At 55.5% G+C, this 24,314-nt stretch overlaps 11 protein-coding genes across 11 annotated transcripts; 4 read left to right on the forward strand and 7 right to left on the reverse strand.

Moving 5' to 3' along the window:
• Positions 1-119: 119 nt before the first annotated feature.
• BGZ61DRAFT_453521 (uncharacterized protein) lies at positions 120-2,234 on the forward strand. Its single transcript, XM_046246085.1, has 5 exons — positions 120-264; positions 321-764; positions 827-1,029; positions 1,082-1,886; positions 1,938-2,234. The coding sequence occupies exons 1-5, from the start codon at positions 262-264 to the stop codon at positions 2,025-2,027; spliced, it is 1,545 nt and encodes a 514-aa protein (XP_046103080.1). The 5' UTR covers positions 120-261; the 3' UTR covers positions 2,028-2,234.
• Positions 2,235-2,386: 152 nt separating this feature from the next.
• Positions 2,387-5,296, forward strand: BGZ61DRAFT_392133 (anaphase-promoting complex, cyclosome, subunit 4-domain-containing protein). Its single transcript, XM_046242843.1, has 7 exons — positions 2,387-2,727; positions 2,795-3,107; positions 3,159-3,735; positions 3,785-4,495; positions 4,547-4,595; positions 4,651-4,800; positions 4,854-5,296. Exons 1-7 carry the CDS (start codon positions 2,496-2,498, stop codon positions 5,120-5,122), a joined length of 2,301 nt encoding a protein of 766 aa, XP_046103081.1. The 5' UTR covers positions 2,387-2,495; the 3' UTR covers positions 5,123-5,296.
• A 15-nt stretch (positions 5,297-5,311) lies between these two features.
• BGZ61DRAFT_354580 (Gtr1/RagA G protein conserved region-domain-containing protein) lies at positions 5,312-6,623 on the reverse strand (the record flags this gene model as incomplete). The annotated part of the gene is made up of 3 exons (XM_046240629.1): positions 5,312-6,173; positions 6,227-6,328; positions 6,382-6,623. The coding sequence occupies 3 exons, from the start codon at positions 6,621-6,623 to the stop codon at positions 5,312-5,314; spliced, it is 1,206 nt and encodes a 401-aa protein (XP_046103082.1).
• Positions 6,624-6,942: 319 nt separating this feature from the next.
• On the reverse strand, positions 6,943-7,839 carry BGZ61DRAFT_44751 (uncharacterized protein). Its single transcript, XM_046245358.1, has one exon. The coding sequence runs from the start codon at positions 7,748-7,750 to the stop codon at positions 7,262-7,264; it is 489 nt and encodes a 162-aa protein (XP_046103083.1). The 5' UTR covers positions 7,751-7,839; the 3' UTR covers positions 6,943-7,261.
• Positions 7,840-8,977: 1,138 nt separating this feature from the next.
• Positions 8,978-10,404, reverse strand: BGZ61DRAFT_589164 (Tautomerase/MIF superfamily). Its single transcript, XM_046256566.1, has 3 exons — positions 9,932-10,404; positions 9,474-9,860; positions 8,978-9,412 (listed from the first exon to the last, which is right to left on the reverse strand). The coding sequence occupies exons 1-3, from the start codon at positions 10,298-10,300 to the stop codon at positions 9,131-9,133; spliced, it is 1,038 nt and encodes a 345-aa protein (XP_046103084.1). The 5' UTR covers positions 10,301-10,404; the 3' UTR covers positions 8,978-9,130.
• Positions 10,405-11,743: 1,339 nt separating this feature from the next.
• Positions 11,744-12,484, reverse strand: BGZ61DRAFT_478963 (uncharacterized protein; the record flags this gene model as incomplete). The annotated part of the gene is made up of 2 exons (XM_046249063.1): positions 11,744-12,091; positions 12,152-12,484. The coding sequence occupies 2 exons, from the start codon at positions 12,482-12,484 to the stop codon at positions 11,744-11,746; spliced, it is 681 nt and encodes a 226-aa protein (XP_046103085.1).
• A 983-nt stretch (positions 12,485-13,467) lies between these two features.
• BGZ61DRAFT_478964 (uncharacterized protein) lies at positions 13,468-13,914 on the reverse strand (the record flags this gene model as incomplete). Its single annotated transcript, XM_046249064.1, has 1 exon — positions 13,468-13,914. One exon carries the CDS (start codon positions 13,912-13,914, stop codon positions 13,468-13,470), a length of 447 nt encoding a protein of 148 aa, XP_046103086.1.
• Positions 13,915-15,123: 1,209 nt separating this feature from the next.
• Positions 15,124-15,844, reverse strand: BGZ61DRAFT_547254 (uncharacterized protein; the record flags this gene model as incomplete). Its single annotated transcript, XM_046255356.1, has 1 exon — positions 15,124-15,844. The coding sequence occupies one exon, from the start codon at positions 15,842-15,844 to the stop codon at positions 15,248-15,250; it is 597 nt and encodes a 198-aa protein (XP_046103087.1). The 3' UTR covers positions 15,124-15,247.
• Positions 15,845-16,452: 608 nt separating this feature from the next.
• Positions 16,453-17,680, forward strand: BGZ61DRAFT_44803 (uncharacterized protein). The gene is made up of 2 exons (XM_046245426.1): positions 16,453-16,650; positions 16,711-17,680. Exons 1-2 carry the CDS (start codon positions 16,603-16,605, stop codon positions 17,434-17,436), a joined length of 774 nt encoding a protein of 257 aa, XP_046103088.1. The 5' UTR covers positions 16,453-16,602; the 3' UTR covers positions 17,437-17,680.
• Positions 17,681-18,247: 567 nt separating this feature from the next.
• Positions 18,248-20,635, reverse strand: BGZ61DRAFT_533421 (uncharacterized protein; the record flags this gene model as incomplete). Its single annotated transcript, XM_046254001.1, has 1 exon — positions 18,248-20,635. One exon carries the CDS (start codon positions 20,633-20,635, stop codon positions 18,248-18,250), a length of 2,388 nt encoding a protein of 795 aa, XP_046103089.1.
• A 1,406-nt stretch (positions 20,636-22,041) lies between these two features.
• BGZ61DRAFT_422013 (histidine phosphatase superfamily) lies at positions 22,042-24,236 on the forward strand. The gene is made up of 2 exons (XM_046243523.1): positions 22,042-23,802; positions 23,870-24,236. The coding sequence occupies exons 1-2, from the start codon at positions 22,357-22,359 to the stop codon at positions 23,981-23,983; spliced, it is 1,560 nt and encodes a 519-aa protein (XP_046103090.1). The 5' UTR covers positions 22,042-22,356; the 3' UTR covers positions 23,984-24,236.
• The last annotated feature ends 78 nt before the right edge of the window (positions 24,237-24,314 follow it).

Consider the following 24,314-nt stretch of genomic DNA (forward strand, 5'->3'; position numbering starts at 1 on the left):
AAGAAGTTCCTTAGGCTGACGCTTACCCTAAATGTACTAGCGTATAGAGCAGCCAAATGATCCCAGGTGTCCCCAACACGAGCCCCACCTACGCCACGCTCCCTGAGCCACGAGCCACGGTAGCCACTGTAGCCAGCACGGTCCGCACACCTAGAATATTGGCCCGCAGCTCCAGGAGGCGGACGACTGACGCTTGAACCCACCAACGCAACATCTTGTCTTCTCACACAACACTGAATCTACTCGATCCAGCCTGTCACAATGGTGCGCAATGCCTCCTGAACTCACCATCTCCCGTCCCCCCTGCTGACGCGCCCCAGGTCGTCCTCGCGGCTTCGATTTGCACCCGAGGAGGGAAAGCTGTCCTCTCCAGACAGTTCCGGGAGATGCCACGATCGCGGATAGAGGCTCTCCTGGCTTCGTTCCCTAAGCTTGCCGACAGCGGCACCCAGCACACCACCGTCGAGCAGGACAATGTCCGCTTCGTATACCAGCCCCTCGACGAGCTCTACATGGTCCTCATCACCAACCGCCAGTCCAACATCCTCCAGGACATCGACTCCCTTCACCTGTTTGCCCAGGTCGTCACCAGCACATGCAAGACCCTCGACGAGCGCGAAATCGTCAAGAATGCCTACGAGCTTCTCAGCGCCTTTGACGAGCTTGTCACCCTCGGCTACCGAGAGAACCTAACCATCAGCCAGATCAAGACCTTCCTCGAAATGGAGAGCCACGAAGAGCGCATCCAGGAGATCATCGCTCGGGTAAGCACACCTGCCCCCCTTTGGCCCTCCCTGCACCCGTATCGATGCTCACAACCACCTAGAACAAGGAATTGGAGGCGACTGAAGAGCGGAAACGGAAGGCGAAGCAGCTCGAGATGCAGCGCAAGGACGCCGCCCGGAGCGGCGGTCGACCTGGAGGCATGCCACGCACCCCCACCTATCCCACCTACACGGCACCTGCGCGATCGACCGCCCCCGATACCTACGATTCTTATGAGGCTGAGAAGAACAAGACGTTCAATAAGTAAGCGGCATTTCCCGTGCCTGTTTGCAACAGGGCGACTAATACCATATAGGTCCTCGGCTCCCAAGGCTAAGGGTATGCAGCTCGGAAAGAAGTCCAAGACGACCGACATGTTCGAGCGAGTACGAGGTGATATGGGCGGTGAGATTGACGATACCCCCCTCGTCGCTCCGACCCCGACCCAACACGTTGAGCCCGCCGAGCCCCGCATCTCTTCCACCATGGACCGCGATGCTATTCACATCACCATCTCGGAAACGATCTCGGCCAAGCTGTCCCGCGAAGGTGCCGTCAACTCGCTATCAATCACCGGTGACCTTACACTTCGCATCTCAGACCCTAGCTTAACCAAGCTCAAGCTTGGTCTCCATGCTGTCGCCTCTCATGGAGCCCAGTTCCGCACTCACCCCAATGTCGACCGTAACCTCTTCAACAGTTCAAAGGTCATCCAGATGAGCAACACTGCCCGAGGATTCCCCGTCAACAACGCCGTCGGTGTCTTGCGATGGAGGGCTTCCCCCAAGGTCGATGATGCCAGCGCGTGCCCCATTACCTTTACTGTCTGGATCAATAAGGAGGGTGACAAGTACAACATGACTGTCGAATACGAGTTGACCGGCAGCGATGCTCTGAAGGATGTCAGCGTCATTATCCCCTACTCTGGTAGTGAGCCTGTTGTCTCAAGCTTCGATGCCACCTATGATGTGTCAGGCGACGCTGTGGAATGGACCATCGGCAACGTGGATGGAGACAGCCCCAGCGGATCCTTCGAGTTCGAGGCTGAGTCCAGCGATGAGAACGACTTCTTCCCCATGACCGTGAGGTTCAGCAAGTCGGCGCCTTACATTGACGTTGACGTATGAGTTTCCCCCCTCCACCCAGCTGATTACATGCTAACCATGACACAGATTGTTTCCGCGTCGCTTCTAGAGGAGGATGAGGAGGTGACATTCTCCAGGGAGGTCAAGTGTCACTCAGACAACTTCTTGGTCGAGTAGATGGAGCCTAAAAAGCCGGTCGTCTTTGGGAAATAGTCCAGCTTGGGAGCTGAACGGGGTCGGTCTATGAATTGGTGGGCTGTGTCGTGAAAGTAGTAGGCATCAGGAGTGTCTGGGGCTTAGAACCTAATGGCGCAATGACAATATGGAATAAGAACGTGTTTTTCATGATGGTAGAACAACTCGCAATAGTTATTTGCCTTGCAATTGTTGCATATATTGTCTCCGAAATTGCTGTGGTGGTTGTTGTCACATCAGGGCGATGCGTGCACAGTGGCAAAATGTGGCTTCGACACTGTCCTGTCGCGTAGACCCAACACCAACAAATCGCAGCTACACGCTGCTGAGACTGAGTCCACCTACAAGCTCGCCAACGCAGGACTTCACAAGATCCTTCCAAAACTTCCTGGCGATGTTCTTATAGGTGAAGGCTCTTGTTTAATCTCAGGATTGAGAGGGCAAACAGCCATGTCTGAGGAAAAAAAGCTCGCGCTCTTCAGCGAGACTGAGTACGACGAAAGAGCTCCCAATGGTTACCCCGTGAGCTGTCCAACCCTGGACTTGTCGGCGACATGGGACAGCACTGGGAGAAATCTCTTCATCTATCGGCCTCCTAAGCAAGCTGTTTCCAAGATTCACCAGGTCGGCGCGCCTGGTCAGAAGGCTCCCGAAGCACAGGCAGTGACGTGGAAGCCTGACGGTGAGTTCCCTCCAACTAGTCCCGTGAGCTCTCGTTTTCGGCATCTAAGCCGTTGTCTATCATCTAGGCCAGTTCCTTGCTGTGGGATGGAGCGATGGCTTCGTGCGGCTGATGGGCCTGGAGAATAACAAGGCAGCTCACCACATCCAAGTGTGCGAGTCGCCAGGGACCAGGATCACACATATTGGCTGGGCAAGCAGCAACATTGCCGCCAAGAGCACCAGTGCGGTCGCTCAGGCCATTAGGAACGGCCTCTCCAAGGAAGGGAGCCTTAGCGGAGATGATGCCCCCATGGACCTCCCACGAGAGCTCACCTTCCTGGAGGTTGATACCGCGCTGCCCAAGATCAGCCCCCTCCCGAGCGCCAGCGCCGGTGCAGGGTATGTATCGAGCGTCGCATGGTCCTATCCAGTTGTACTGATCGGTTATAGGGAAGATGCTATGGTGTTTACCCTACGTACGGGAATCGATTTTCTCTTCCAGCCTCTAAAGCCTGAGGACTACGACCAAGTTAACGTCATGGTTATCGGGACCAGCGATAGCAAACTGCAGCTCAGCATCTACGACTCTTTCATCATCGGTAGCTTCCCGTGTCCGACCTTGGGAGCTTCAGCGGCGCCTCAGCTGGTTCATCATGCCTCGCACCCTCAGGTGTCAACGCACGCGTTGTTGCTCGCAGACAAGGCTGAGGGGCCAGAGGAAGTGCACCTCGTCCCCATGGATCTTCCGTTCATCTCTTCTTCGCCTATTAACTTGTCTCTTCTAGCATCCAAGTTGACAACGTTGCAGAAGTTGCTGAGATATCTCAAGCAAACACAACTTCACATGGAAGTAGAGTGGAAGAACACTCGCGAACTCCCTAGCCGATTTCTACGAAGCGTCGAAGGCGATCTTGAAAATATGGAGAGAGGTCCTCGCGGAATAGTCCCGGCCCTGTACCACACGGTTGTTACTGGGCATGCCTACGGACCAGTCCGCGAATGGCTCGTTGACAGTCTCGCCGAGCGGGTAAGTAGACCAGCCTCCAAACAATAATGCACACTGATGTGGTGTGTAGGGACACAAACGTTGGGACAAGGCAGTGGTCTCCGGACTCGAAAACCTCCGAAGCTTGGTCCATGAGAACTTTTTACCAGCCCTCGACCGATGCTCCATTATACTGAGCAGACTGCGTGGTCTCGCTCAATTTTACGATACCCGTGACGATATTGGCTTCTCTGCGACGCAGATCAACCGAGTCATGGATATTATCAGCTGCCTCAACCTCGTTGGCCACAAAATTCTGATTTCCGTCATGGACGAGCTTGAGCACTTTACATCATTTTCGACGTGGTTGCGCTTCCAGATCGACCGCCTCGCGTCCTCTAGCTCGGCGATCGAGGAGCTCACCGAGAAGGAGGCAACGATGGATCATGGCAAGGTTCTCACATACATCGAACGATATTTGACAGAGAGCCCCCTCAAGATCTTCTTCGATGAGATCGAAAAGGACGACTACAGTGCAGATTGGGCTCACATCGAGGATGGCCCTAGCCTGCTGGACGTGCTCGACAAGCAGCTGACCAACCAGGAGAATGGTCAACCAAGCATGAAGGCCCTACCGCATGTCGACTTCTTGGTTAAATACGTGACGACGTGGTCCAACCGCATCTTCAAAGACATTGCAGAAGCCAAGAAAAGGAACGTCCGGTTTGGGAAGCCCATCAAGCTCTCAGTTGGCAATCCCATTACCAAAATGGACACGAGAATGTGCAGGACGACGAGCAATGTATGTTTTATGCGTTCGGTTCGCTGTTTGATATGCTGACTTCTCGCCCAGGATATGAAAATGGTGACAGCATTGACGTCCAAAGAGACCAGCCATCAAGGTCACTATTCCTCAATACTATGTAACTTCCTTCAATACATGCTGACAGTACTCAGTCCGTATCTTCTCCGCCGGCATCGATATCGTTAACGGCATCAGTAACAATTTGCCACCGACCTCTTGCTGCATTGACCTTGGCTCCCGGACCCTCGTCGACCTGAAATTTCTCAACGACGAAACTCTCATCGTTCTCGTCACCGACAAGGGTACGTATTCCTTGATCCTTTTCCATCCATTACAGCCCTAACTCCGTCGTTAGATAACGTGTTCAAAGCGCTTAGCGTGCCAATCCTACCCGATAAACTTGCCTACGGTCCTTACGATCCTAGCAATGCTACTGAGGCTACTCCCGTCTCAGCGGATGATTTCATGGCCTACTCTTTTCCTGAGGGTCCAGTGCTGCGACCAGTACGGATGGAGGTTCATGACAAGAGCGATATCAGGGGTGAGGTACCTGCGAGGGTCTGCTTGCTGGAAAGCAACGGTTCCACTCTGCGAACCTTTGCCTTGCCCGGCCCTGCGGCTTGAATATGATAAATCATGTGCCACGAGATACTTAGACGGTGAACCCGAAATTCAATGATTAGTTCCAGATTGTGGCTTTTCGACGGAAGACAAGTGGCAATGCAGCAGAAAGCAGGTCTTAATGGTACGCTTATAAGTATTTATACATGATAAAGTAAAGAAGACAGACACAGAGCACCTTTAGCAATTCCTTCATTCCTCTCTAGGCTTGGTAATGTTAAAGAACTCAGTCAGGCCCTCGACGACAGCCTCGACGTTCATGTTAACAAGCGGCATGCTATCGTAAGAGTCCTCCTTCATGATAGCGACGAGGGCAAGGTAACGGTCAACCTCGCGCAGCATAATAGGCTTGTTACTGTCGTGCAAGACCAAGCAGCTCTCGGCGGTCGGACACCCAACCTGGTCGTCAAGCGGAGCACTCCAGGGCTCGCCTTCGAGGCGGCGGCGGCCATCGTCGCTGCGCTGCCACGTACCGTAAACCTCTGTGATGTCGATGATAACGTCAATGTAGTCACTACAGATCTCGTAGCTAGCCATATCAGCCGTGGCGCTGTCGGTGGCGATGTAGATCTTAGATAGGACGTCGAAGAGGTAAGCCTTTTCGAAGCGGCAGGTGCGGCACAAGTTGGTGAGCATAGACTCGAGGGTACCGAGACGAGGGATGAGCTTCTGGATAACCTTGGAGAAGGCCTCGAAGATAGAGTGGTTGTAGATAGATGTGAGGTGGAACGTCACGGGTGCGTTCTCGAAGCCGTGGTCGGAGAGTTCGTCCTGAATGCGAATAGTGATGTCGCGCTGGATGTCGAGCTTGTAGTCGTCCGAGAGGCCGTCGACCTTGTGGATGAAGACCTCAATGTTAATATTGGGGTAGGTGCGTTGAAGGGAGAGGATGGTGGTATTAAGGCGCATTACGGCCTCGAGGTAGTCGTCCTGGGCGTCGATGACCCAAATGAGTGCGCCGATCTCACCAAAGATGGCCTCCATATCGAAACCGGGGTTCTCAAAGATATCAATCTGGCCGGGAAAGTCCCAAACCTGGAAGTCCATGAAAGATCTGTGACGAAAAGTCAGCAAGTCCAACTAAAGAAAAAATGAAAGGGTACCAACGCCATGGAATCCTTCTGGATACGCGCTGTCGACTCAAGGAAAAGGGTCTCGTTGGGCGGTAGCTTGTGGAAGACTACGCTCGAGATGGAAGACTTTCCGCTTCTAAAGAAGCTTGTCAGCTACATGTCATGACACGGTCCGAGAGGGTTACATACCGTCGTTGGCCCATAAGTAATAAACGAGGTTTGCCCTTGGCCGGGACGCCAGTGGTGGTGGCATCGGCAGCGGCGGCATTGGGGGCATCCTTCTTCGGGGCTCCTCTGCGGGACTGTTCATAGAGACGTTGAAGGTTTAGCTTGGCTGGACTCATTTTGCCAGGGAGAATCTGAGAGGACGAGTCGTCACCCTCGCCTTGGGAGAGCAGGGCGAAGTCTTGGAGGGGCGGGCTAAGGGACATGGTGCTGCGGTAGGGACGGGCGGTGGATTTTATATGTGGAAGTGCTGTAGAGAGGTTGTGAAGGTGCAGTATGGTATTGTGCTCCGGGGCGTTGTTTTTCCTTGATGATGGGGGACGCAACTCGATTAAGGGTTGAGCTGATGGTGATAGGGGAACTGGTGCACCAGCCGTAGCTTTCACTCTCAGCTCGTCTCACTTGAAAGAAGCAAAAGGTCGAGTCTATCGCCTGGCGGTCTGTACGCTGGTCCAGACTAGCCACAAGTGTGTTCGGTTCGGTGCCATCTCATCTCATCCAAAGCCATACAACTCAGGATATCAAATATCATCTGGCACTTCTTCGACACTTCAGTGTTGCTCCGGGTCGTCGATGCCCATCCGCCGCGTGCCGTAATCGGACGTGTCCCGTCTATGGCCCAGTCGCTCCGGCCAGGCTGCGACACACGGCAGTGGGAGGTTGGGTGCCGGACTGCCGTGGACACGAGGCGCACACTGTCGTATTTGCGGTTGCTGTCGCAGCCACACTGGTCGGTTCTGCTTGGGCTTTGAGGTCCCGGGCGTGGAGGAGCATGGGCCGAAACGCGGGCCACGGGGCCAAAGGCCAAATATAACGAAGCCAGCTCGCTCAGGGTAACACAAGCTCATCCGCAGCGCAGCCCAACCCAGCCCTGTCTGCGCAGTGAGTCAACCTGCCAGGCCACCGCCGCCGCCACCGCCGCCGGCAGCCAGGAGCCGCTCCATATCGGGTCGGCGTAACGACACACACGGGACGGGTCGAGGGCTAGAGGCGCGGCCGAGAGGGTGAGTGATTGACAAGGCGAGGCTGCCGGGATCGATGGTGGTACACCCCGGATAGTCGACTTGGGATCCTTGATCAGTCGCTTCCTCCGTCTCTGTCGCGCTCTGTGGCTTCCCGTGGCTTCCCGTGGCTCTCCATGGCTCTCCATGCTTTTGATTCCCGTGGTGGTGGCACCTGGACCAACCGCATCGCAACCGCACCACCCACTTGAGCGGCCAGACCACATAGGGCCGTAATCACCGGAAAAACGAACGACGACGTGAGACAGAAAAGGAAGAAAACAACAACAAGCAGGAAAACAATAGGCAAATGCCCCGGTTCTTACCTCCATCGTTTTCTCAAATCCAACCGGCACCAGACGATAACGCAGCTAGCCGGGGGGTGATAGGCAGGGCTCAGAGATGCGTAGGCAGCGTTTCATCAAACTGACCCCGAGGCTGAAGCGGCTGAGGGCTGAGGCTGCTGCTGCTGGGTGCTTTTTGCTTTGGCTGGCGGCGCTGGCCGACGGAGATGGACGCAGCGAGGGCGATCAACTGGACCACAGTCGAGGGAGTTGATGAGATGGCTGAGGGAGGCGGCGGCGCGGTGTCCAATAGTCGCCTACACCCGAAAAGCAAGCAGCCAAGAGTCGATAGTCGTGGGTTTTTTTTTACTTTGTGCCCTTGCAGGGTTGAGTCAAGGCGTCGGTCGAGAATGTGTGGATGTGGGATGTGGGATGTGGGAGGACGGAGGGATTGAGGTATTGTGATTTGATGGCCTTGTGGTTTAGCCAGCAGTTGTCAGGATAGAACTCAAAGGGCGGGCGGCCAGTCCAGTGAGGGGAGCTGTGAAGGTCCACTGTAAGGTCCTCCATCAGTGCGGGGAGCTGTCATTCCTAGCCCCTATAACCCACTACAGTTAGCGCTACGTCACCCTGTCCCGCTAATTTCAGTGGAAGCCACCAACTGCCAGGCTACAGCTCATATCAATTGAGTCGGGGTCACGGGACCTAGGATGCGAGACACGACTGTCAGGCAGATAGATTCAGACCCGGTCAATAGGGACAGCCGAGCACTTCCTCAGTAAATTCTGCTACAGGCAGACTCTACTTAATATGCTATACTCTCTCGACTTGGGCAGGTTTAAGTGGTGCCGTGGACCGACTGACTGACCGTAGGCAGCGTTGTAAGATTCCAGTATGCGGTGCAGCTTATATACTTACATTCTGGTCTCTGTAACGCTGTTGCCTGGCTTAGAGGGAAACGAGAATGAGCTCTAATCATACGATGGGCGTGACATGGAAAAGGAAGATAAGGTAATCAGAAGCCATTCTCAATTGGTCTCGACTCAATCTGCAGACCAATATTCCAGCGTGCCTGTTGCTTCGGATAATTTCCAAAAGAGTGAACCAAACTCAAACTGTTCGTGAAAGCCTTGGATTTCTAGACTATGAAATGAAAATAACATCAGGGAAAATAACCATTCACATTTGAAACACAAGTACACTCATGTTTTAGTCAAGTCTCATACAATTTGCCCAAATCAAGCACACGTTGTGTTCGTGGCGACCCACCCTACACTCCCAAGTCGCGTGGGATCAACTTGATTCAAATACCACCACCCCTCAGCACCTTGCCAGTAAAATCACATAAAAAGCATTATCTATGCTTCTCGGTAGTAAACCCTCAATCAGCACGATCCCAGGCAAACCTCACCAATTCCTATCCTAACCCTAGCTACCCCTGTGCAAACGCCCCCCTTGTACCCCTTGTGCGAGAGAAGACGTTCTCGTGAAAAGCGATTGCACAAAGCTCTTGCTACGCCTCAGGGTCTTTGGAATATGCGCCTCGTCTCGTGGGCTTTGAGAGTCAATGTCTCTCACGGGCTCATGCTCGGGTGACGGATCCCGCAACAAAGTACCTATGTGAACCCTAGGGCCGTCTGCTATCGAGGGCCTTGCCTTGGGTGACACTGGCTTGTCTCTGGGAGATGTTGACTTCTCGCTGGGAGATCCCTGGGTACAAAGCTGTTAGTACTCAAAAAACTCCCCTTTAGCTATCTCGCAGGACACAAACCTTGGAGGTCTTTGACCGGCGAACGGGGTTCTCCATCCCAACCCGCGGGTGCCCACTAACCTCTGTGATCTCGCCTGCCACTGTCTTTCCCTTCCACCCAGAGCACTCCTCCAGCATGGGCACGAACCGGACGTAGCCCCGGGATGCCGGCACCCCGATTGCCTGTTCCATGTGCTGCTGGAGAAGTACGACGTTGCGCTTGTTTGTGGCTGTCTGTACCAGGCTGGACAGTGCCTCGACAGTCAGGATGTAGGCTGGGTCGCAGCAGCCTCCAAAGAAGATGCACGCACTGTGATGGAGTGTTACCACAATGGAACTCACTGGCCGGTGGTATCTGACTGCCAGGTGCTGCGAGAGCTCCTTGACGAAGGTGAATTCGTCATGCACCTAGTGTGTTTGGTATCAGGACGCTGTCTCTGAGGATCAAGCGCGGTTTTGGGACAAAAGATGAAGCTTACCACGACGTTGGTCTTGAGTTCGGCCAGGACAATGGCCTCACTCCGTACCATGTCCCCTAAGAGATCCGTCTCCTTCGATGTGAATACCTCCTCGAAATAAAGGCTACGCTGCTTCGAGAGCTCTGGGCGTGATTTCTTCCGCGTCACAGTTGTTACATCCCCTGGGAGTGGAGTTCGGATGTCCCTCAGCAACTTCTGGTCACCCTCCATGACAGGCTCGAGGCTCGGCATGTTCCTTCTAGACTTGACCCTCTGCTTAGGCGAGGTGAGTTTCGGGGGGCTTGCAAGCTGCGATGATTGGTCTTCTGTGGTCTTTCTCGTATCGGATGCTCCTTTGAAGAGGTCCTGTGAATCTGGGGTGTCGTCCATGGTCGCCTATTTGATATCGAGCCTGGGAGGATTGTCGCTTGGATCTCGCCTGAAATCATCTGAGAGCGAAATGAGAAACGGTGCTTAACATCAGAACGTGCGCGAATAATACCGGCCAATAAGACCGCCAGCGAAATAGCAGAAAAAGCAGCGTCGGCGTATGTCCGTGAATCAATGCAACAACACAAAAAAAGGCCAGAGCGTGCCTGAGCACCGAGACCGAGATACTTTGACCATCCAGTCCGTACCTACCTACTAGCCTGGGACTTACTCGGCGCAAATTCGGGACGGACACAAAGCAAGGGCTACACAAGGAAGTAGCAAACATAAACTCGGCGCTTTTATCTCCTCCCGCCCGATAGCCAGGATGTCTGTTGATGGCGGCTCTACGAAACTCGCAAAAGAGGAAGAATGAGGGGCGACGGGAGACGGGAGACGGGAGACGGGAGACGGGAGACGGGAACGTCGCGAAATGGTCGAGCGTTTGTCCTTCCGTGTTGTCCTTCCGTGCAAACCTTCCGTGCAATCCTTCCGTGTAAAACTTCCCTTGTTACACAACTCGTGATGTGAGTTGCTCCTTTGAGAAGAACCCGGGTACAACAATGTGAAACAAATCTGCACCAAGCTTCAGATGCCCTAGATTGGCCATCACCGACAGGTATGATTACTCGTGGGATCTCCCGTTCCTGGGAGCCCAACGTCAGTTGTCCTCGTGTCAGGCTATCCTTGCTCACCGTTGTCTGTTTGACAGCAGGGGCTCCCGGTACTCACGACTCAGCTGAATCGCCGGGTTATTGATACGCGCATGTGACCCGCATCAATCTAGGCCTATTTGATACATCCAAGGGTATGTATCTTGAGATCCAGTCCCGGCCTTTTGATACCTCTTTCCTCCTTGCTAGGTAATTTCCAGAGGCAAGACTATTAGATCACCCCCTTGGCACTGTCCTTCCGGAACTTGCCAGATCATACTACTCACCATCAACGGAAGCATCCGAGGTGGAGCGGCTACGTCTGCAGGTGAATTGGTGTGAGGATACCCGAGTTGACGGAATGGAAGTTTTGACACAAAGCTAGGCATCCCCGAGTCAGGGCTGAGACAAAACAGTCGTGACCTGTCTCAGCCGTTCGACAGAAGGAGCTGGATGCATAAGTTAACTTAATGAAGGTCGAATTGATTACAAAATCGAAATATGACCTGTCAGAATCCTAGGAGCCCAGACCCTGCGGCTTAAACAAAAGCAAAGACGCCCACCCACATCACCCACATCTACGTCCCAAAAGATGTAAATTAGCCGAGAGCCTCGACCTTATTCCACCAACCCCCCCCTGTCCCCTCTCCACCCACTGGGAGGGGGCAACGTAAGGGTTGCTGCCAGTGACCGTCCCCTGTCAAGCCAAGCTGACCTCGACCCAGGGACCTGGGTCGCTTCACCCCAACTTCTAAGACATTGCCGGGCTTCCCGTCTTGTGTTCGGGACCATGCGCGGCTTGGTCGACTTGTCTCTGAATGCTAGCCTGGTATCCCGCCATCCCCAGAATGATGGCCTGGAGGGGCACCAGGAACACGGAGAGACCCAGTCCAGCCTTGCTCTGCTTGCACAGAGTCCCGAAGTGGGGCTGTGTCATCATAGCCACGTCCTTCCACCGGCATGTCCAGCTCTGGAACGAATCGGCTGTGGTCGATGCGTTTACGGCGTAGAAGAAGGACATGGCAATCATGGCAGCAATGAAAGCGATAGCCGGGGCGGCAAATGACAAAGCCATGTGTGCTCCTGAATGGCTCCGTACCTTTCGAGGGACTGTTAGTGTTGAATTCGCCAAAAGCAAATAGTGACAGCTGGGACTTACAACTTGGGTCTTACTGGCAAGCAGCGACATAGCATTGGCCACAATCACAATGGCACTTCCAGCCACCAAAGCCACAGTTGGGCGGAAATCCAGGTTGGATGGCCACAGCGGAAGTAGGAAGTCGTCAGGAACGTGTGTGGCATTATAGACGGCGACGGAATCAGCCGATACACCTAGGATGGTGATGCCCGCGGCCAGGGCCAGCGCCGTCAGGGCCAGCCTGGCATTGTTGACGAGACCATACATGCGAATCTTGGAATCCAGCCGAAGATCCTCGGAATCCACCTCAAAGTTGGAGGCGGGCATTTCCGTCTTGGAATCAGTAGTAGACATGATGCCCAAGGATGTATAAGGGAATGGTAGAGGAAAGGCTCAACACGGAACAGTGATAACAATTGCCACCTGGGTGGGGGAAGAAGGAGAGACGCTGGAGGATGAAGGAAAGGAAAAAGAAACAAAGAAACAGTCAAAGAAAATAGTCTTGGGTTGTCACTCTGATGGTTCCCAAGGCGGGAAAATCGCTGAGATATAACCAAGTTTGGGGTTGCATCCTTTGCCGCTTGACAAGAACCACAGTTCCAAAAATGACAACCATGGCTAGGAGAGACCAATGACGAGTGATGAGCATCCTGCACGAGCGAAGCGCCCATGCATGATAGGCGCGGTGCCCTGTAGGGATAGATGGGGTGTGAGGTTGATCTAGATTGGAGTTTGGATTGCCATCTCTTAGGGCTTTGGGATTGGCTCGTCGATCGGGGTGCTAGATGAGAGGTGTGTCGAACTGGGCGCTTACAAGTGCACATACCCAATCATGAACCGCCTAGCTATCCCCAGACATCAGATGCGACCCACGGCGTTGCAAAGTGCCGGCGCGGCGGCTATGCAGGTTCGTGACAATAACTAGTGGTGGAAACGAGGACGGAGGAGATGGTCATAATGCAAGATTAATGGCGGGCGTCACTATTCCGCCATTCGCTCCGCGGTGGAATGGAGTGGCTGTTGGCGATGTGGGTGGAGCAGAGCTATGGTGGAGATCAAGGGTGAGAAGAAAGAAAGCAGGGTCACATGTATATACACGTGATATGACAATACCAGGACATGCCTCTCATCAATCACGTGATCGACCCCTGTACTCAGAGGTGTCGTGCCTTAGAGGAAGGTGACACTGCAGATGGGGACAGGTACGTACTTTTAATGTGCGCCCCGAAACTTTTCGGTCCCTGCCGTCCATCCTGGTGATGATGAATCAATTAATCGACACAACATCCTTTTCAGCTCTGCGGATCCACAGCAGGCCTCTGGCTCAAATTGTTCGCTCAGCAGGTACCCGAGATGAGGCATTCCGTCTTGCTTTTGCCGGTTGATCCTGCGGACATGGGTGGATGCAAATCTGTGCCCGACTCCGACTGCGCATGAACGGGTTTCTCGCCAAAGGTTGTCGCAAGGAGCACCGCGCCGCAGGAGGTGATGCGCTGCATGTTTGAGGACCCAGAGGACGCACAGACAAACGCCATTCTACACTGATGCGATGAAATGGGTCGGCCTGTCTTGACAATGTCGGCACCGAGGGTTTGGCATGCGACTAGCTCGTCCATCGTGGCTCGAGCGTCGAGCTTGAATGTGATGATGCCCGCCACCACCGCCCGCACGCGCCACGGATGATCGACAGTAGCGTGTATTGCTTGCTGCCCAAACACTGCAAACCGCCCTGTCCCAGAACATGCCGGCCGAGTCAGCATTGGGCACAGAACGGCAGCGGACATGGGGGCATGACAGGGACATCGAGGGGACCAGGAAGACCGGGGGCGTGTGACAAGGCGGCAAGGTGTTGACGAGTATGGCATTCGTGGTACAGCAGCAGCCAGGTCCTGGTCTACGGACTCTTGGGGCGAGCTAGGTGGTATGCGAAATCCCCCACCCGGCACTGGAGCCGGTATTCAGCAAACACCCATGACGATTCGTTCGTGACAAACTCCATTTCTGGAACACAACAGAGGGGCGCTGAGCATTCCCGGAGGATCATGACTGAGAAAACAGGTCAATGCTGACCACTGAGGGCGCCGCTGACAGCCTTCGACTCTGCATCTCTGCCCCGGACCGTTACACCGTAAAGCAAAGACTGCAGCTGTTTCATCCACTTCGCCCGTTAACCCGCGACGCCCCCCACCTAGACGGGGGACCTTTTGGCCCAGACCAAGCCGAGGACGGGATGACTTGGATGCCGGACCGTGGGTACGAGTCGGATATGATATTGTGCTTGCGGCACGACCAGCAATAACGGTTCCCTTGACGGCCCGAGGGGGAGCCCGAGGGGGAGCCTCTAATGCAGCTTGATGTCTTGCAGACGGCTGAGCCTGTACGCCTTCGGATATAGTACAATTCTGTTCTGTACCTACGTTCGAGCCGGCTTGTGGGGGTCTGTCAAGTTGGTTGGTGGTTCCGCCTCGCCGAGCTCCAGTCACCTGCTTCACAGCGTGAGTTCCTCGCTAGTGGATGATGGCTTTACCAAGACGCGGAGAATAAACTTCTCCTCCGCGGGTGCCTCCAGACGCCTCGGCGGCCGCGAGTGGTCTAGATCCAAGTTGATTGGATTTCGGCTGTTGACGTCTAGTAAGATCCTCTCCGTCTGGCCCGGTTCAGGTGGACCGCAAGTGGAGAACAGAGGTGCTAGGTGTCCCACTTTCAAGCGAGCCAGCGGAGACGGACTTGGGACGACTCCACCTCCATCCCGCTCTCTCAAGGGCTGCACGAGCTAGTACAGTACAGGTGAAATAGCGACGGGGAGGGAAAATGGGCTTCACTTTGGACCAACAGCGCCCCGCAGCGACGAGCATCAGAGCTCCTAGTCTTATCCGGCAAAGGCATGGCGGTTAAGATGTCGAGCCGAGTGCGAGAGCCCCGTGGATCTGGAATGAGAGTGACATCGACCTCGGCCTGCAAGCTCTCTGCAGTCGAAATGGAGGTTTGGGGATAATTGTGGGATTTTCAAGCCAGCCATGTCTCAATCGCGGCGATGGGCACGTCCAGGGAAGCCGTCGCAGATCCCGGCCCCCAAAGGCATATTGAGTCCAGGGCCTCGAAAGGGCCTGTCCATATTTAGGCGCAAGAGATGACATATTTGTCGTGGGACCCTCTGGGAGCCCTATCGATCGGGGATAGCTTGGCCCATCCGCCGGCTTCTGCTCTCTCCGACACTCTGTCAATCTTGGCTTCTCCGTTCTGAAGGGATGACGATGGCCAATACGAGGGCTTGGGAGACCAGCCCGGTCGAGGCTTTTCCCTGTGGTCTTCCCCTGCCTCCACAGCGGGCCCGGAACGTGGGCGGCTCAAGCGAGACTGACGGGGTGAGAGACTCCAGAGCCGGCGAATCCAGCGACGGCGAGACCATGCATGCCATAGGAGAAGAGCCCGAAGTTTGGGGGCAGCCAAGCCGGTGGGCGCTGAGCTGAGGTTCCCTTGGAGACTCGGTTCTTCAGGCTGCCAGCCAGCGGGAAACGCCAACGCCAGCGCCGGCCGGCAAGCAGCAATAGGAGGAGCCGCAGCAGAGGCATCAGAAGCAAAAAGAAGCAACGCAACAGAACCACCCACCCGGCACGAAGGGACCAGCCCGGCAAAGAAACAAGGAGTCCAGGACCGGGTAAGGCCCAACAAGCCCAGCAAGCCCAGCAAGAGGGTCCCCGGAGAGGCGCACATCCATCACCCTCTAGGCCCAGAGCGGCTTGAGTATGGCGACAGGCGATAACGCACCAGACACCCCCTGTCTGCTCCGACCCAAGCAGTCGGTTCCTGTCTTTGGTCCGCCGCCTCGAGCGCACAGCGCAGAGCGCCAGAGCGTGCAGGAGCTGTCGAGTCTCGACCCTTGATCTGGGTTACGCCCCCGTAACTTACACATGCCTTGGGGCTTGCGGACGGGGTCCCATGCAAAGAGACGATGCCAGGTCTCTCGTTTCTAGTCTCTAGTCTCTGGTCTCTGGTCCCTCGTCGTCCCTCGTCCTTCGTCCCTGCGGAGTACGCTCGTCACTCGTGCAAGCACAAAGCACACAAAGCAGGAGGCACAGCGCAGCCACCGACTCCGTGTCCGTGTCCGTCTCCCTCCAGTCGTTGGTTATATTAGTCCCCGTCAGCCTGCCCACCTTCCCCTCCTCCTCCATCTCGATTCTTGCAGTCTCTTGTGTTCATCCCTCGAACCTTTTGCAAGCCCTGAATCTTGCCGAGTGCTCCGAATTGCTCATCACACCCATATTTGAGGCTTCTCCCTCCGCCTCGGTCCATTGCCGCCGGCCGTCATCCGTCATCCGTCCTCCGTTATCCAACATCCCGCCATATCGCCATATCGTCATACGGCTCTTGCCTTTTGCCACTCATCCTTCGACCCTCACTCTCTCCCGCATCTTTCCATCAACCAACCGACCGATACTTGAGTGCTCCATACATTTCAGCACTCACCCGTCATGATCTCCGCCTCGACTTCCCCGCCGTCGTCAGACACGCCCGCATTTGTGAGTTTTAGCCTTGCCGATCACCCGCATCCCACTAGCAAGACACTGACATGCGCCTTGCCCCTCCGCCAGCACCTCTTTGACAGGCTTCCCACCGAGCTGCGTCTCAAGATCTGGAACTACAACCTGCCCCAGACTCGACTCGTCCCCATCCAATGCGGTTCGAGTTGGCCCTCTTCTCTGGAGCCTTCGCAATCCCGTCTCTCATTCAACACCGGCTGCACCTCACCCGCCGCCATCCCAGCTAACCTCCACGTTTGCGCCGAGTCGCGCACCGAAGCGCTGAAGCACTACCAGCTGGAGTTCGGTTTCGCCCGCGGTCCCGGCCAGGTCTTTTTCAACCCGACCCGCGATGTCATGTACTTCGGCCCTCGCGACGGCTACATGGCCGCCGACTCGCAGTTCAATACCTGCATGTCCATGTGCGACCCCGACCAGCTCGCCACCGTCCGCCGCATCGCCATCAATGACGCCCTGTTCTGGATCGATACCACCTACCGCTCCATGACCGCCTCCAGCCTGACCGTTGAGCTGCTCCGCCGCCTCCAGTCTCGCATGCCCGGGCTCGAGGAGATCATCTTTGTGCCCCGCGACGAGGAGTCGCTGGACTCGATGTGGTCCGACTACCTGGAGCCCACCATGGTGTACGTCCGCATGGCCCGTCAAATCCAGACGGCCGTTGAGACACTGCGCGAACAGACGCCGCACTGGAAGCCTCCGCGATGGAGCATCCTGCCCTTGAGCGTCTTCCCAAAGTCCTGGAACTCTGTCAGTGCCGCCGCCTAGTTGGCCCAGGTGCAAGCGACAAGAGGCAGAGGGAAAAAAGAGAGAGAAAGAACTCACTAATATCACGATACCCTTGCGAGTCCGCTTTGAACAAAGCCACTTATTGCTGGTCAAAGGCTTCTCATACTTTGATGCAATGCTGTTAATATCTATATCTACCTTAGTGGCGTTGCCAGCTCGCCTTACAAGCAGACTGAAAGGGAAAGTCTTCAGATACGTCCTGCTGGCCACCAGTCCACCCCGAATTCACCGGGAGTGCAACAGCACCATCCACCCAGCAAGCGCCGATTCCGGCCCCGGCGCCCTGGATATTTGGGATGGGTTACAAGTCGTCGTCAACCGTCATTTTTGGTTGGCGACAAGAATATTTCACTAATGCTGGAGTTTGTGTGCGACAACGGGCCTCTTGAAATGCCTGTGACACAACAACAAAAACAAGGGACCGGCGGTGTACAAAAAGGGCCTTATGGGAGTCAATAGGAAGGGGAATGGGAAAACGTAACCATTCAGATTGCTCCATGTGCCAATTGCATCATGTACAATGTCTATATACAAAAAGGCCACCAACGCCAACACATAATAATGCATGTACAACGGATATACCGTTTCGTTGTTCATTAATTCATCCACACTTTTCTTCCATGACTGTCTTCCTTCTGTTATCCTTGCCCTACTTGCCCTACCTAACCTGGTGCTCCGAGGAAGGGGGCTGGTGCTCGATCTCATCGCATACCGTATCTAGCTGCGGGACGGGGCAGATGGCATCGCGCAGTGTTACCTGACTCGGTGGGCATCCGCCTCTTTATATCCCCTAGTTCTCGGCACGCCCAACTCCCAGGCCAATGCCCTTGCGACGACCCCTGAGCAAGGCTTCAAGGGCGCGCCCCATCGCCGGCATGTCGCCGAGCATGGTGATGTGACCGCGTTCGGTGCACACGCGGCCGCCACGGACGAGAGAGTAACCGTCCGGGAGCATGGCTTCCTTGGCCAGCACAACACCGTCACCTGGCCGGAAGAGGAGGTCGTCGTAGGCGTCTTGGCAGCGGATCCCGTCCCGGTGAGTAACCTGAGCGCCGTATACAGTGGGGATACTCTTTCCATAGATGAGAGCTAGGGGCGGGTAGGCGTTGGCGTCCTGGTGCGCAGGGGAGTGGGCGAGTTCGGAGCGGAACTGACGAACTCTGGTGAGCGTCTTGGTTAGGTACTTGAGATAGCGCTCTCGTTCGGGGTCCGAAGGCGCAGGCTCATCGTGATGGGCGGCGCCCCCATTGAGTTGCGGTGTGAGTGGGTTGTGGTTAGCTGTCGTGGGCGACGGCGGCTGTTTGTCGGCCTTGCTGTCTGATCGAGGCCTCAGTGAGTGGATTCGGGACGAAAACGAGGACGAGTGTTGGCGGTTGTAAGCCGGCAGAGTCGGCTGCATGCATGGGCTTAGATGCCACTTGATCCACTCCTGAGGATCGAAGAAGTCAATGGGATACCCTTCGCCAGTGTTTTTGTCAACGAAGCAGAACCCATTCTCCGGGAGGAAGACAAAGGAGGTGCGAATAGAGAAGTTGACCTGGGCTGTCAGGAGCTTCTCGTTGAAGAGGACGACGTCACCATGGCGCATAGGGTTGAGGATGTTGATGCACGTCTGCGGAGTTCCGCAATACAGGACCGAAGAAAAAAGGTCTGGTCTTTGATTGACGGCGTGGCGTGTGATGATACCGCCTAGGCTGTGAGCAATGACGAGGGCGCCCCGAGCTTGGGATGGGTTCCCGGGCTGGTTTGAAGGCAGCTTTTGAAGAAATTCTTGAAGTTTTCGAGATAGTAGATGAGGGCTGAGTCTCCAGTCATATCCGTAGTCCCAAACACGCAACTTGCCAGTACGGGCGTTGTCACAAGATTGCAACCTCTTGATGAATTTGCGTGAGATGTCGATGGGACCTATGTGTGTCAACATTCCAGACGGAATGATGGTCTCTTCCATCCTCTCTTCATCTTCATCCTCCAGACCAACCTTGAGATTGGCTTTCCGCATGTTAAGACCGAGCTTGACCGGAGCCCAGAGTTGTTGGTGAGGGGCCTCTGCCGACCTCAGGACCGATCCTCGGTATCCCCCCATGATTACTACATCACCCGCGAGTTCTTCGAGAACGCGATCGAGAGCCGTAGATGGGTCTTTTGAAGCTGTTCGGGACTCCCGCGGTGTATTTTCAGCCGACTGCCCGAGAGCGTCAGTTGAGTACACAGTGGGGAGAGAAAGCGTCGACTTTCTGGCTTGCTGGTAGAGTTTTGGCAGGTTAGGCATTTTGAAATTTGGCACATATGGAAGGCTATCTTTGAGAGCCATAAGCCGGGTGTTGACCATCTCACGCACGTCATGAAATTGATCATCGTTACCGAGGGAAGATGCTCGCGAGAGACTGTGGTAGAGAAGGCTATCATCGGAGGTCACCCGGCGAAGTATATTCGGGCGTGATCCAGAAGGAGGGATCGACCGCGGACTGGCAGTTTTGGCTTGGGTGGGAAGAGTCTGAGCCCTTGTCTGTGGGGTTTGGGATAGTATTGAGCCGGGGACATTTCTGGAAGATTGGAACTGGGTGGTTGATGACGACTGGTTGAGCTTGCTGGAGGCGCTCGTGCTGGGTTTATCGGTAAAGCTTGAGAAGAAGGAGCTCGGGAGGGAGGGCAAGAGGTGTGAGGGTGAGCTGAGAGACGGGAATGCTTTTGAAATTCTTCTCAATGCCTCCTGGCCTGCCGATCTTGATCGATTCCTGGTTGGCCCAAGAGCAGACCCTAGAATTCCCTTCGAAGGACGTGATGTCGAGGGTTTGGTGTTGATTGGTCTCGGTTCGGCTCGCCATGGCGAAGGCAGAGGATCCCGGACTGGCTGGCCATTTGGTAACTGACCTAGTCTTGGCGTCTCGGGTATCTCTGGCGACCTCTCCGGCGACGAGATTGGCTCGGGACTCGAGTCACCATCACCATCTGAGGGTATATCGAAGAAACCGCTTCTATTCCTTTCTAGTGCTGCTACCTTTTCGATTGCCGGGGTGTTTTGAGAGGTTAAATGCCTAGCCCTGGCACTGAGGGCAGGTTGCAAGATGGCCTCGGCGTCGTCCAGGTTCCGAATAATTGAGTCGTCATCTGGCGTGTCCAAGACATCCCAAGCTGGGACTTGAGGGCCTTCAATCGGCTCAACCGAGGCGTTGGCCATCGTGACTGTGTCAATTCGGTTGTTTTGTGCGCGAACAGACCAGGTTGCAAGAGTGGCGACGGGAGTTAGGATCGAAGGAATGGTAGCAAGGTCTTGATCTTCTCGTTTACAGCCGCTTGCTTAAGGACTGATAAATTGAGACAAGCGAGGGTATCACAATGCCTCGGCACATGAAGCAAGCAAACGTGAAGGAAAAGAGGAGATAAGAATGTGAGGCCGACGAGGGAGATCCGTAGGACCAGCACATACAGTGGAGCTTTCGAAATCTCGCCGACTTCGTCGCGTGCGAAGGAGCGGCTGGCTGCGCCCCTTCCGGAGACTCCGGGGCATGGATCGAGCTTCGGCGAACTTTGGTCTAGTCGAGGCGTGTATTTCGTCCGTGGGGTGTTTTTTTTGGCCGAACTCGACAAGGTAACGGACGACGAGATAGGCCATTGCCATGGTTTTTGGGGGTCCTGTGGTTATCTACCCGGGCTCTCGGGCTGAGAAGGAGCCCGGCAGGCGGTCTCCAGATGTCTTCCAGCATGAGCCCTAGATCCAGATGGTCAGCATCTCCATGAGGTCATTGGGTACCTAGGCTAACGGAGTGAAGGGACGGGGACTTTGGGCCCAATGGCGGCGGCGAGGTGACCCTGGCGTCTGGGGAATATGGAGCTAGACGCCCGGCGCTTACCGAAGAGATGGAAGCGGCGATCTGGAGGCGAAGTTTCTGTTTCTGTCGACGATGGTGCAAGCTACTCTACTCTTTGCGGAGGAAAGCTTGGAGGTGCAGATCCAGGAACCATTGCAATACTGAGCTAAGGTAGGTATTCTGTGAATGGAGTAATTGTCACATGTTGAGCCACGCAGATTAACAACACACTCTCGAGGCAGGTCCGGAAGTACGGGCACAGGGCCCTTTCCAGGAAGGAGCCATGGAGCTGGGACGACTTCGCGTGGCAGGAGCCCAAGTCAAAGGACAGGCGGCATGTGATTATGGATCCAGTCCGTCCCCCACAATCGTGCCCCGCCGTAAAGTCTGGGACGGGCTTTCCAAAGGACCGAATTAAATTGCCCGAGAATGAGGTAAGAGATGACGTTTCCTTTCCACAGTAGAGAGCAGGCACTACACATTGGAGCACAGAAGCTGTCCCGAGCTTTTGGAGCTAACGAGCTGGCTCTTTCGTCCGATGTGCTATTACGTCTTGTCACCCGCCAACGTGCGCCACTTCAGTCCAATTTTCAGTCCAATCACCAGTCAGCAATTAGTTCGGTCAAGCTGCTGACGGGACTGGCTGCTGCTGCTCTCACCTCCCGCTTCCTTTGCATCTCGTACCTCGTACTCGCCGTATCCGTCGTACCCGGGCGAACTATATCCGCAGTCTTATTCATCGCCTTTGCTGTGCCAACTGCATTGCGCATTGCTTACTATTTACCACTCGCGTCTGACATATCCCCTGTAACGTCCCTGAACCAAAGAACCCTTCACAACTCGTAGACTAGACGCCTGCAATCCCGGCTCCGGAGTCCGGCTCCGACCGTGGTGGGGCCCCAGTCTGGCCGGCCCGCACTTGCCGTCATCGGCCCCCCATTCATGCGTGTATACCACCGCTTCGACATATGCCCAACCACCGAATTTTGGGCCATCTCCTCGCCTCCTCATCTCTTCTTGGTACTTTCTCACCCCAGCCTCTTGTCTCAGTCCATTGATCGCCCGATCTGCGGATTGATACGTACCCGCCATGTCAACCCTCCAGCCCCGGCCGTCGTATACCGACGCTGAGCTCACCACTCTCTACCCCCCTCAATTACGCCTTCAGCAGGTCCAGATCCTCCTCCGCCACGGCGAGCGTACTCCCATCACAGCCCGCTTCCGCAATACCGGTCTCCCGGCCTTCTGGCCCTACTGCTCCGCCGTCCGCCGCCTCACTAGCCCGCTCCTCGTCCCGGGTGACGCTGGGTCCCGCACTACGCAGACTCTCACTGCCCTCGAGTGGCAGCGCCGCCTCGAGACCTTCGGCTCCGATGACGCCGCAATTGTTGCCGCCGGCCCAGCTGCCGAGCTCGATGCCATCTGCGACATGGGCATGCTGACCGACCGCGGCCGCGAGACCACCACCTTCCTCGGCCGCCGCCTCCGCAACCTATACGTCGACCAGCTCGGCTTCCTCCCGCCCGCCCTCGCCGACGGCGCCCCGATCTACCTCCGGGCCACCCCCGTGCCCCGCGCCCTCGACTCTCTTCAACAGGCCCTTCACGGCCTTTATCCGCCGGCCTCCCGCGCACCGGATCTCCCGCCCCCGACCATCCTCATCCGTTCTCCTGCGGATGAGACCCTCTTCCCCAACGACGGCAACTGTCGCCGCTTCGCCGCCCTCGCCCGTGCATTTGCCCAGCGTGCTGCTGGCCGCTGGAACGATTCGGATGAGATGGCCTTCTTGACCAAGCGCCTTGGCCGCTGGATGCCCGAAGACAGCCCCCGTGTGGCCGTTGATGCCCACCCACGTCTTAGTGGTGTTATGGACAGCATCAATGCCACCGCCGCACACGGCCCAGCCACGAAACTCCCCAGGGAGTTTTACGACCCGGAGGTCAAGCGCATCATAGAGAAGATTGGTGTCGAGGAGTGGTACGCTGGCTACAAGGAGAGTCAAGAGTACCGCACCCTTGGCATTGGCGGTCTGCTGGGCGATATCGTTGCCCGCATGGTTGGCAGCGCTGAGCACTCCTCCGCCGACGGCGAGTATGAGCTCGCGTCCAGCAAAGGGACTATACAGCCTGTCCGCTTCGGTATGAGCGGCTGTCATGACACCACACTCGCCGGTGCCCTCGCAAGCCTGGGGGCTTTCAACACTGATAATTGGCCCCCATTCACCAGTCACATTGCTATCGAGCTTTTCCGCCGGGCTGACCGAGCTGCTTCCGCTCCTGCCACTCCTGTTCCGGCCGCCAAGTCTAGTGGGCTCTCATCACTCTTCGGCTGGGCTACGGGCGCTGGCTCCGGCACCAGCCCGGGATCACCACCACCGGGCATCGGCCGCAAGAAGACCCCCGACCTGACTGACGCCGAAAAAGCACGCCTGGACGGTTACTATGTCCGCCTGCGGTATAACGACCACCCCGTCACCATTCCCGGATGTAAACCGGCCGGAAAGCACCTTGAGGGCGACGAGTCCTTCTGCACCCTGGTGAGTTTGCCATATCTTTCAGCAATCGACCATTGTTCTCCTTTACTGACATAACTTCTCTTCCTAGGAGGCTTTCAAGGCCATCGTTGATAAGTTCACACCTCTCAACTGGAAACAGCAGTGCCGCACCAACATCAAAGACCCGGCCTTCCCATCAAAGCCCGAGCCGGCTGGATACTAATCATGTCAAATAAACTGAAGGAATGGGATCAATAAACCGCTTGGCATTCTTTGTTGTTGGAGTTTTGGGAGTTGGCAAAACGTATTCGCCACTGGGAACGACCTTGATTATTCAAATTATAGAGACCGGTCTTACATAGCTATGGAAACACGCCGACATAGCTGCGAGTCATTCTAGCCGTAGTTATAGACCGCACATGAAAAGTGATTATACACATGAAAGAATGGCCATCGGAAGCTATTGGGAGCTGACCATATCCTGATCGCATTCGAGACTATAGTACCTAACTTAACCATACTCCGCAATAGACATACATGCAGATGATACAACC

The sequence above is a fragment of the Ilyonectria robusta genome (assembly GCF_021365365.1).
Source record: "Ilyonectria robusta strain PMI_751 chromosome Unknown BGZ61scaffold_12, whole genome shotgun sequence".
NCBI classification, from domain to species: Eukaryota; Fungi; Ascomycota; class Sordariomycetes; order Hypocreales; family Nectriaceae; genus Ilyonectria; species Ilyonectria robusta.

Excerpts from the sequence above, each read along its gene's own strand:
- BGZ61DRAFT_44751 (XM_046245358.1), bottom strand. The coding sequence starts at position 7,750 with ATGGAGGTAAGAACCGGGGCATTTGCCTATTGTTTTCCTGCTTGTTGT.
- BGZ61DRAFT_44803 (XM_046245426.1), top strand. The coding sequence starts at position 16,603 with ATGATCTCCGCCTCGACTTCCCCGCCGTCGTCAGACACGCCCGCATTT. Across the intron at positions 16,651-16,710 it reads CGTCAGACACGCCCGCATTT|CCCCTCCGCCAGCACCTCTT; the intron begins GTGAGTTTTAGC and ends ACATGCGCCTTG.
- BGZ61DRAFT_589164 (XM_046256566.1), bottom strand. The coding sequence starts at position 10,300 with ATGGACGACACCCCAGATTCACAGGACCTCTTCAAAGGAGCATCCGAT. Across the intron at positions 9,861-9,931 it reads AACTCAAGACCAACGTCGTG|GTGCATGACGAATTCACCTT; the intron begins GTAAGCTTCATC and ends CAAACACACTAG. Across the intron at positions 9,413-9,473 it reads GCCGGTCAAAGACCTCCAAG|GGATCTCCCAGCGAGAAGTC; the intron begins GTTTGTGTCCTG and ends CTTTGTACCCAG.
- BGZ61DRAFT_422013 (XM_046243523.1), top strand. The coding sequence starts at position 22,357 with ATGTCAACCCTCCAGCCCCGGCCGTCGTATACCGACGCTGAGCTCACC. Across the intron at positions 23,803-23,869 it reads ACGAGTCCTTCTGCACCCTG|GAGGCTTTCAAGGCCATCGT; the intron begins GTGAGTTTGCCA and ends TTCTCTTCCTAG.
- BGZ61DRAFT_392133 (XM_046242843.1), top strand. The coding sequence starts at position 2,496 with ATGTCTGAGGAAAAAAAGCTCGCGCTCTTCAGCGAGACTGAGTACGAC. Across the intron at positions 2,728-2,794 it reads AGTGACGTGGAAGCCTGACG|GCCAGTTCCTTGCTGTGGGA; the intron begins GTGAGTTCCCTC and ends TCTATCATCTAG. Across the intron at positions 4,801-4,853 it reads CGTTCTCGTCACCGACAAGG|ATAACGTGTTCAAAGCGCTT; the intron begins GTACGTATTCCT and ends CTCCGTCGTTAG.
- BGZ61DRAFT_453521 (XM_046246085.1), top strand. Across the intron at positions 765-826 it reads TCCAGGAGATCATCGCTCGG|AACAAGGAATTGGAGGCGAC; the intron begins GTAAGCACACCT and ends ACAACCACCTAG. Across the intron at positions 1,887-1,937 it reads CGCCTTACATTGACGTTGAC|ATTGTTTCCGCGTCGCTTCT; the intron begins GTATGAGTTTCC and ends ACCATGACACAG.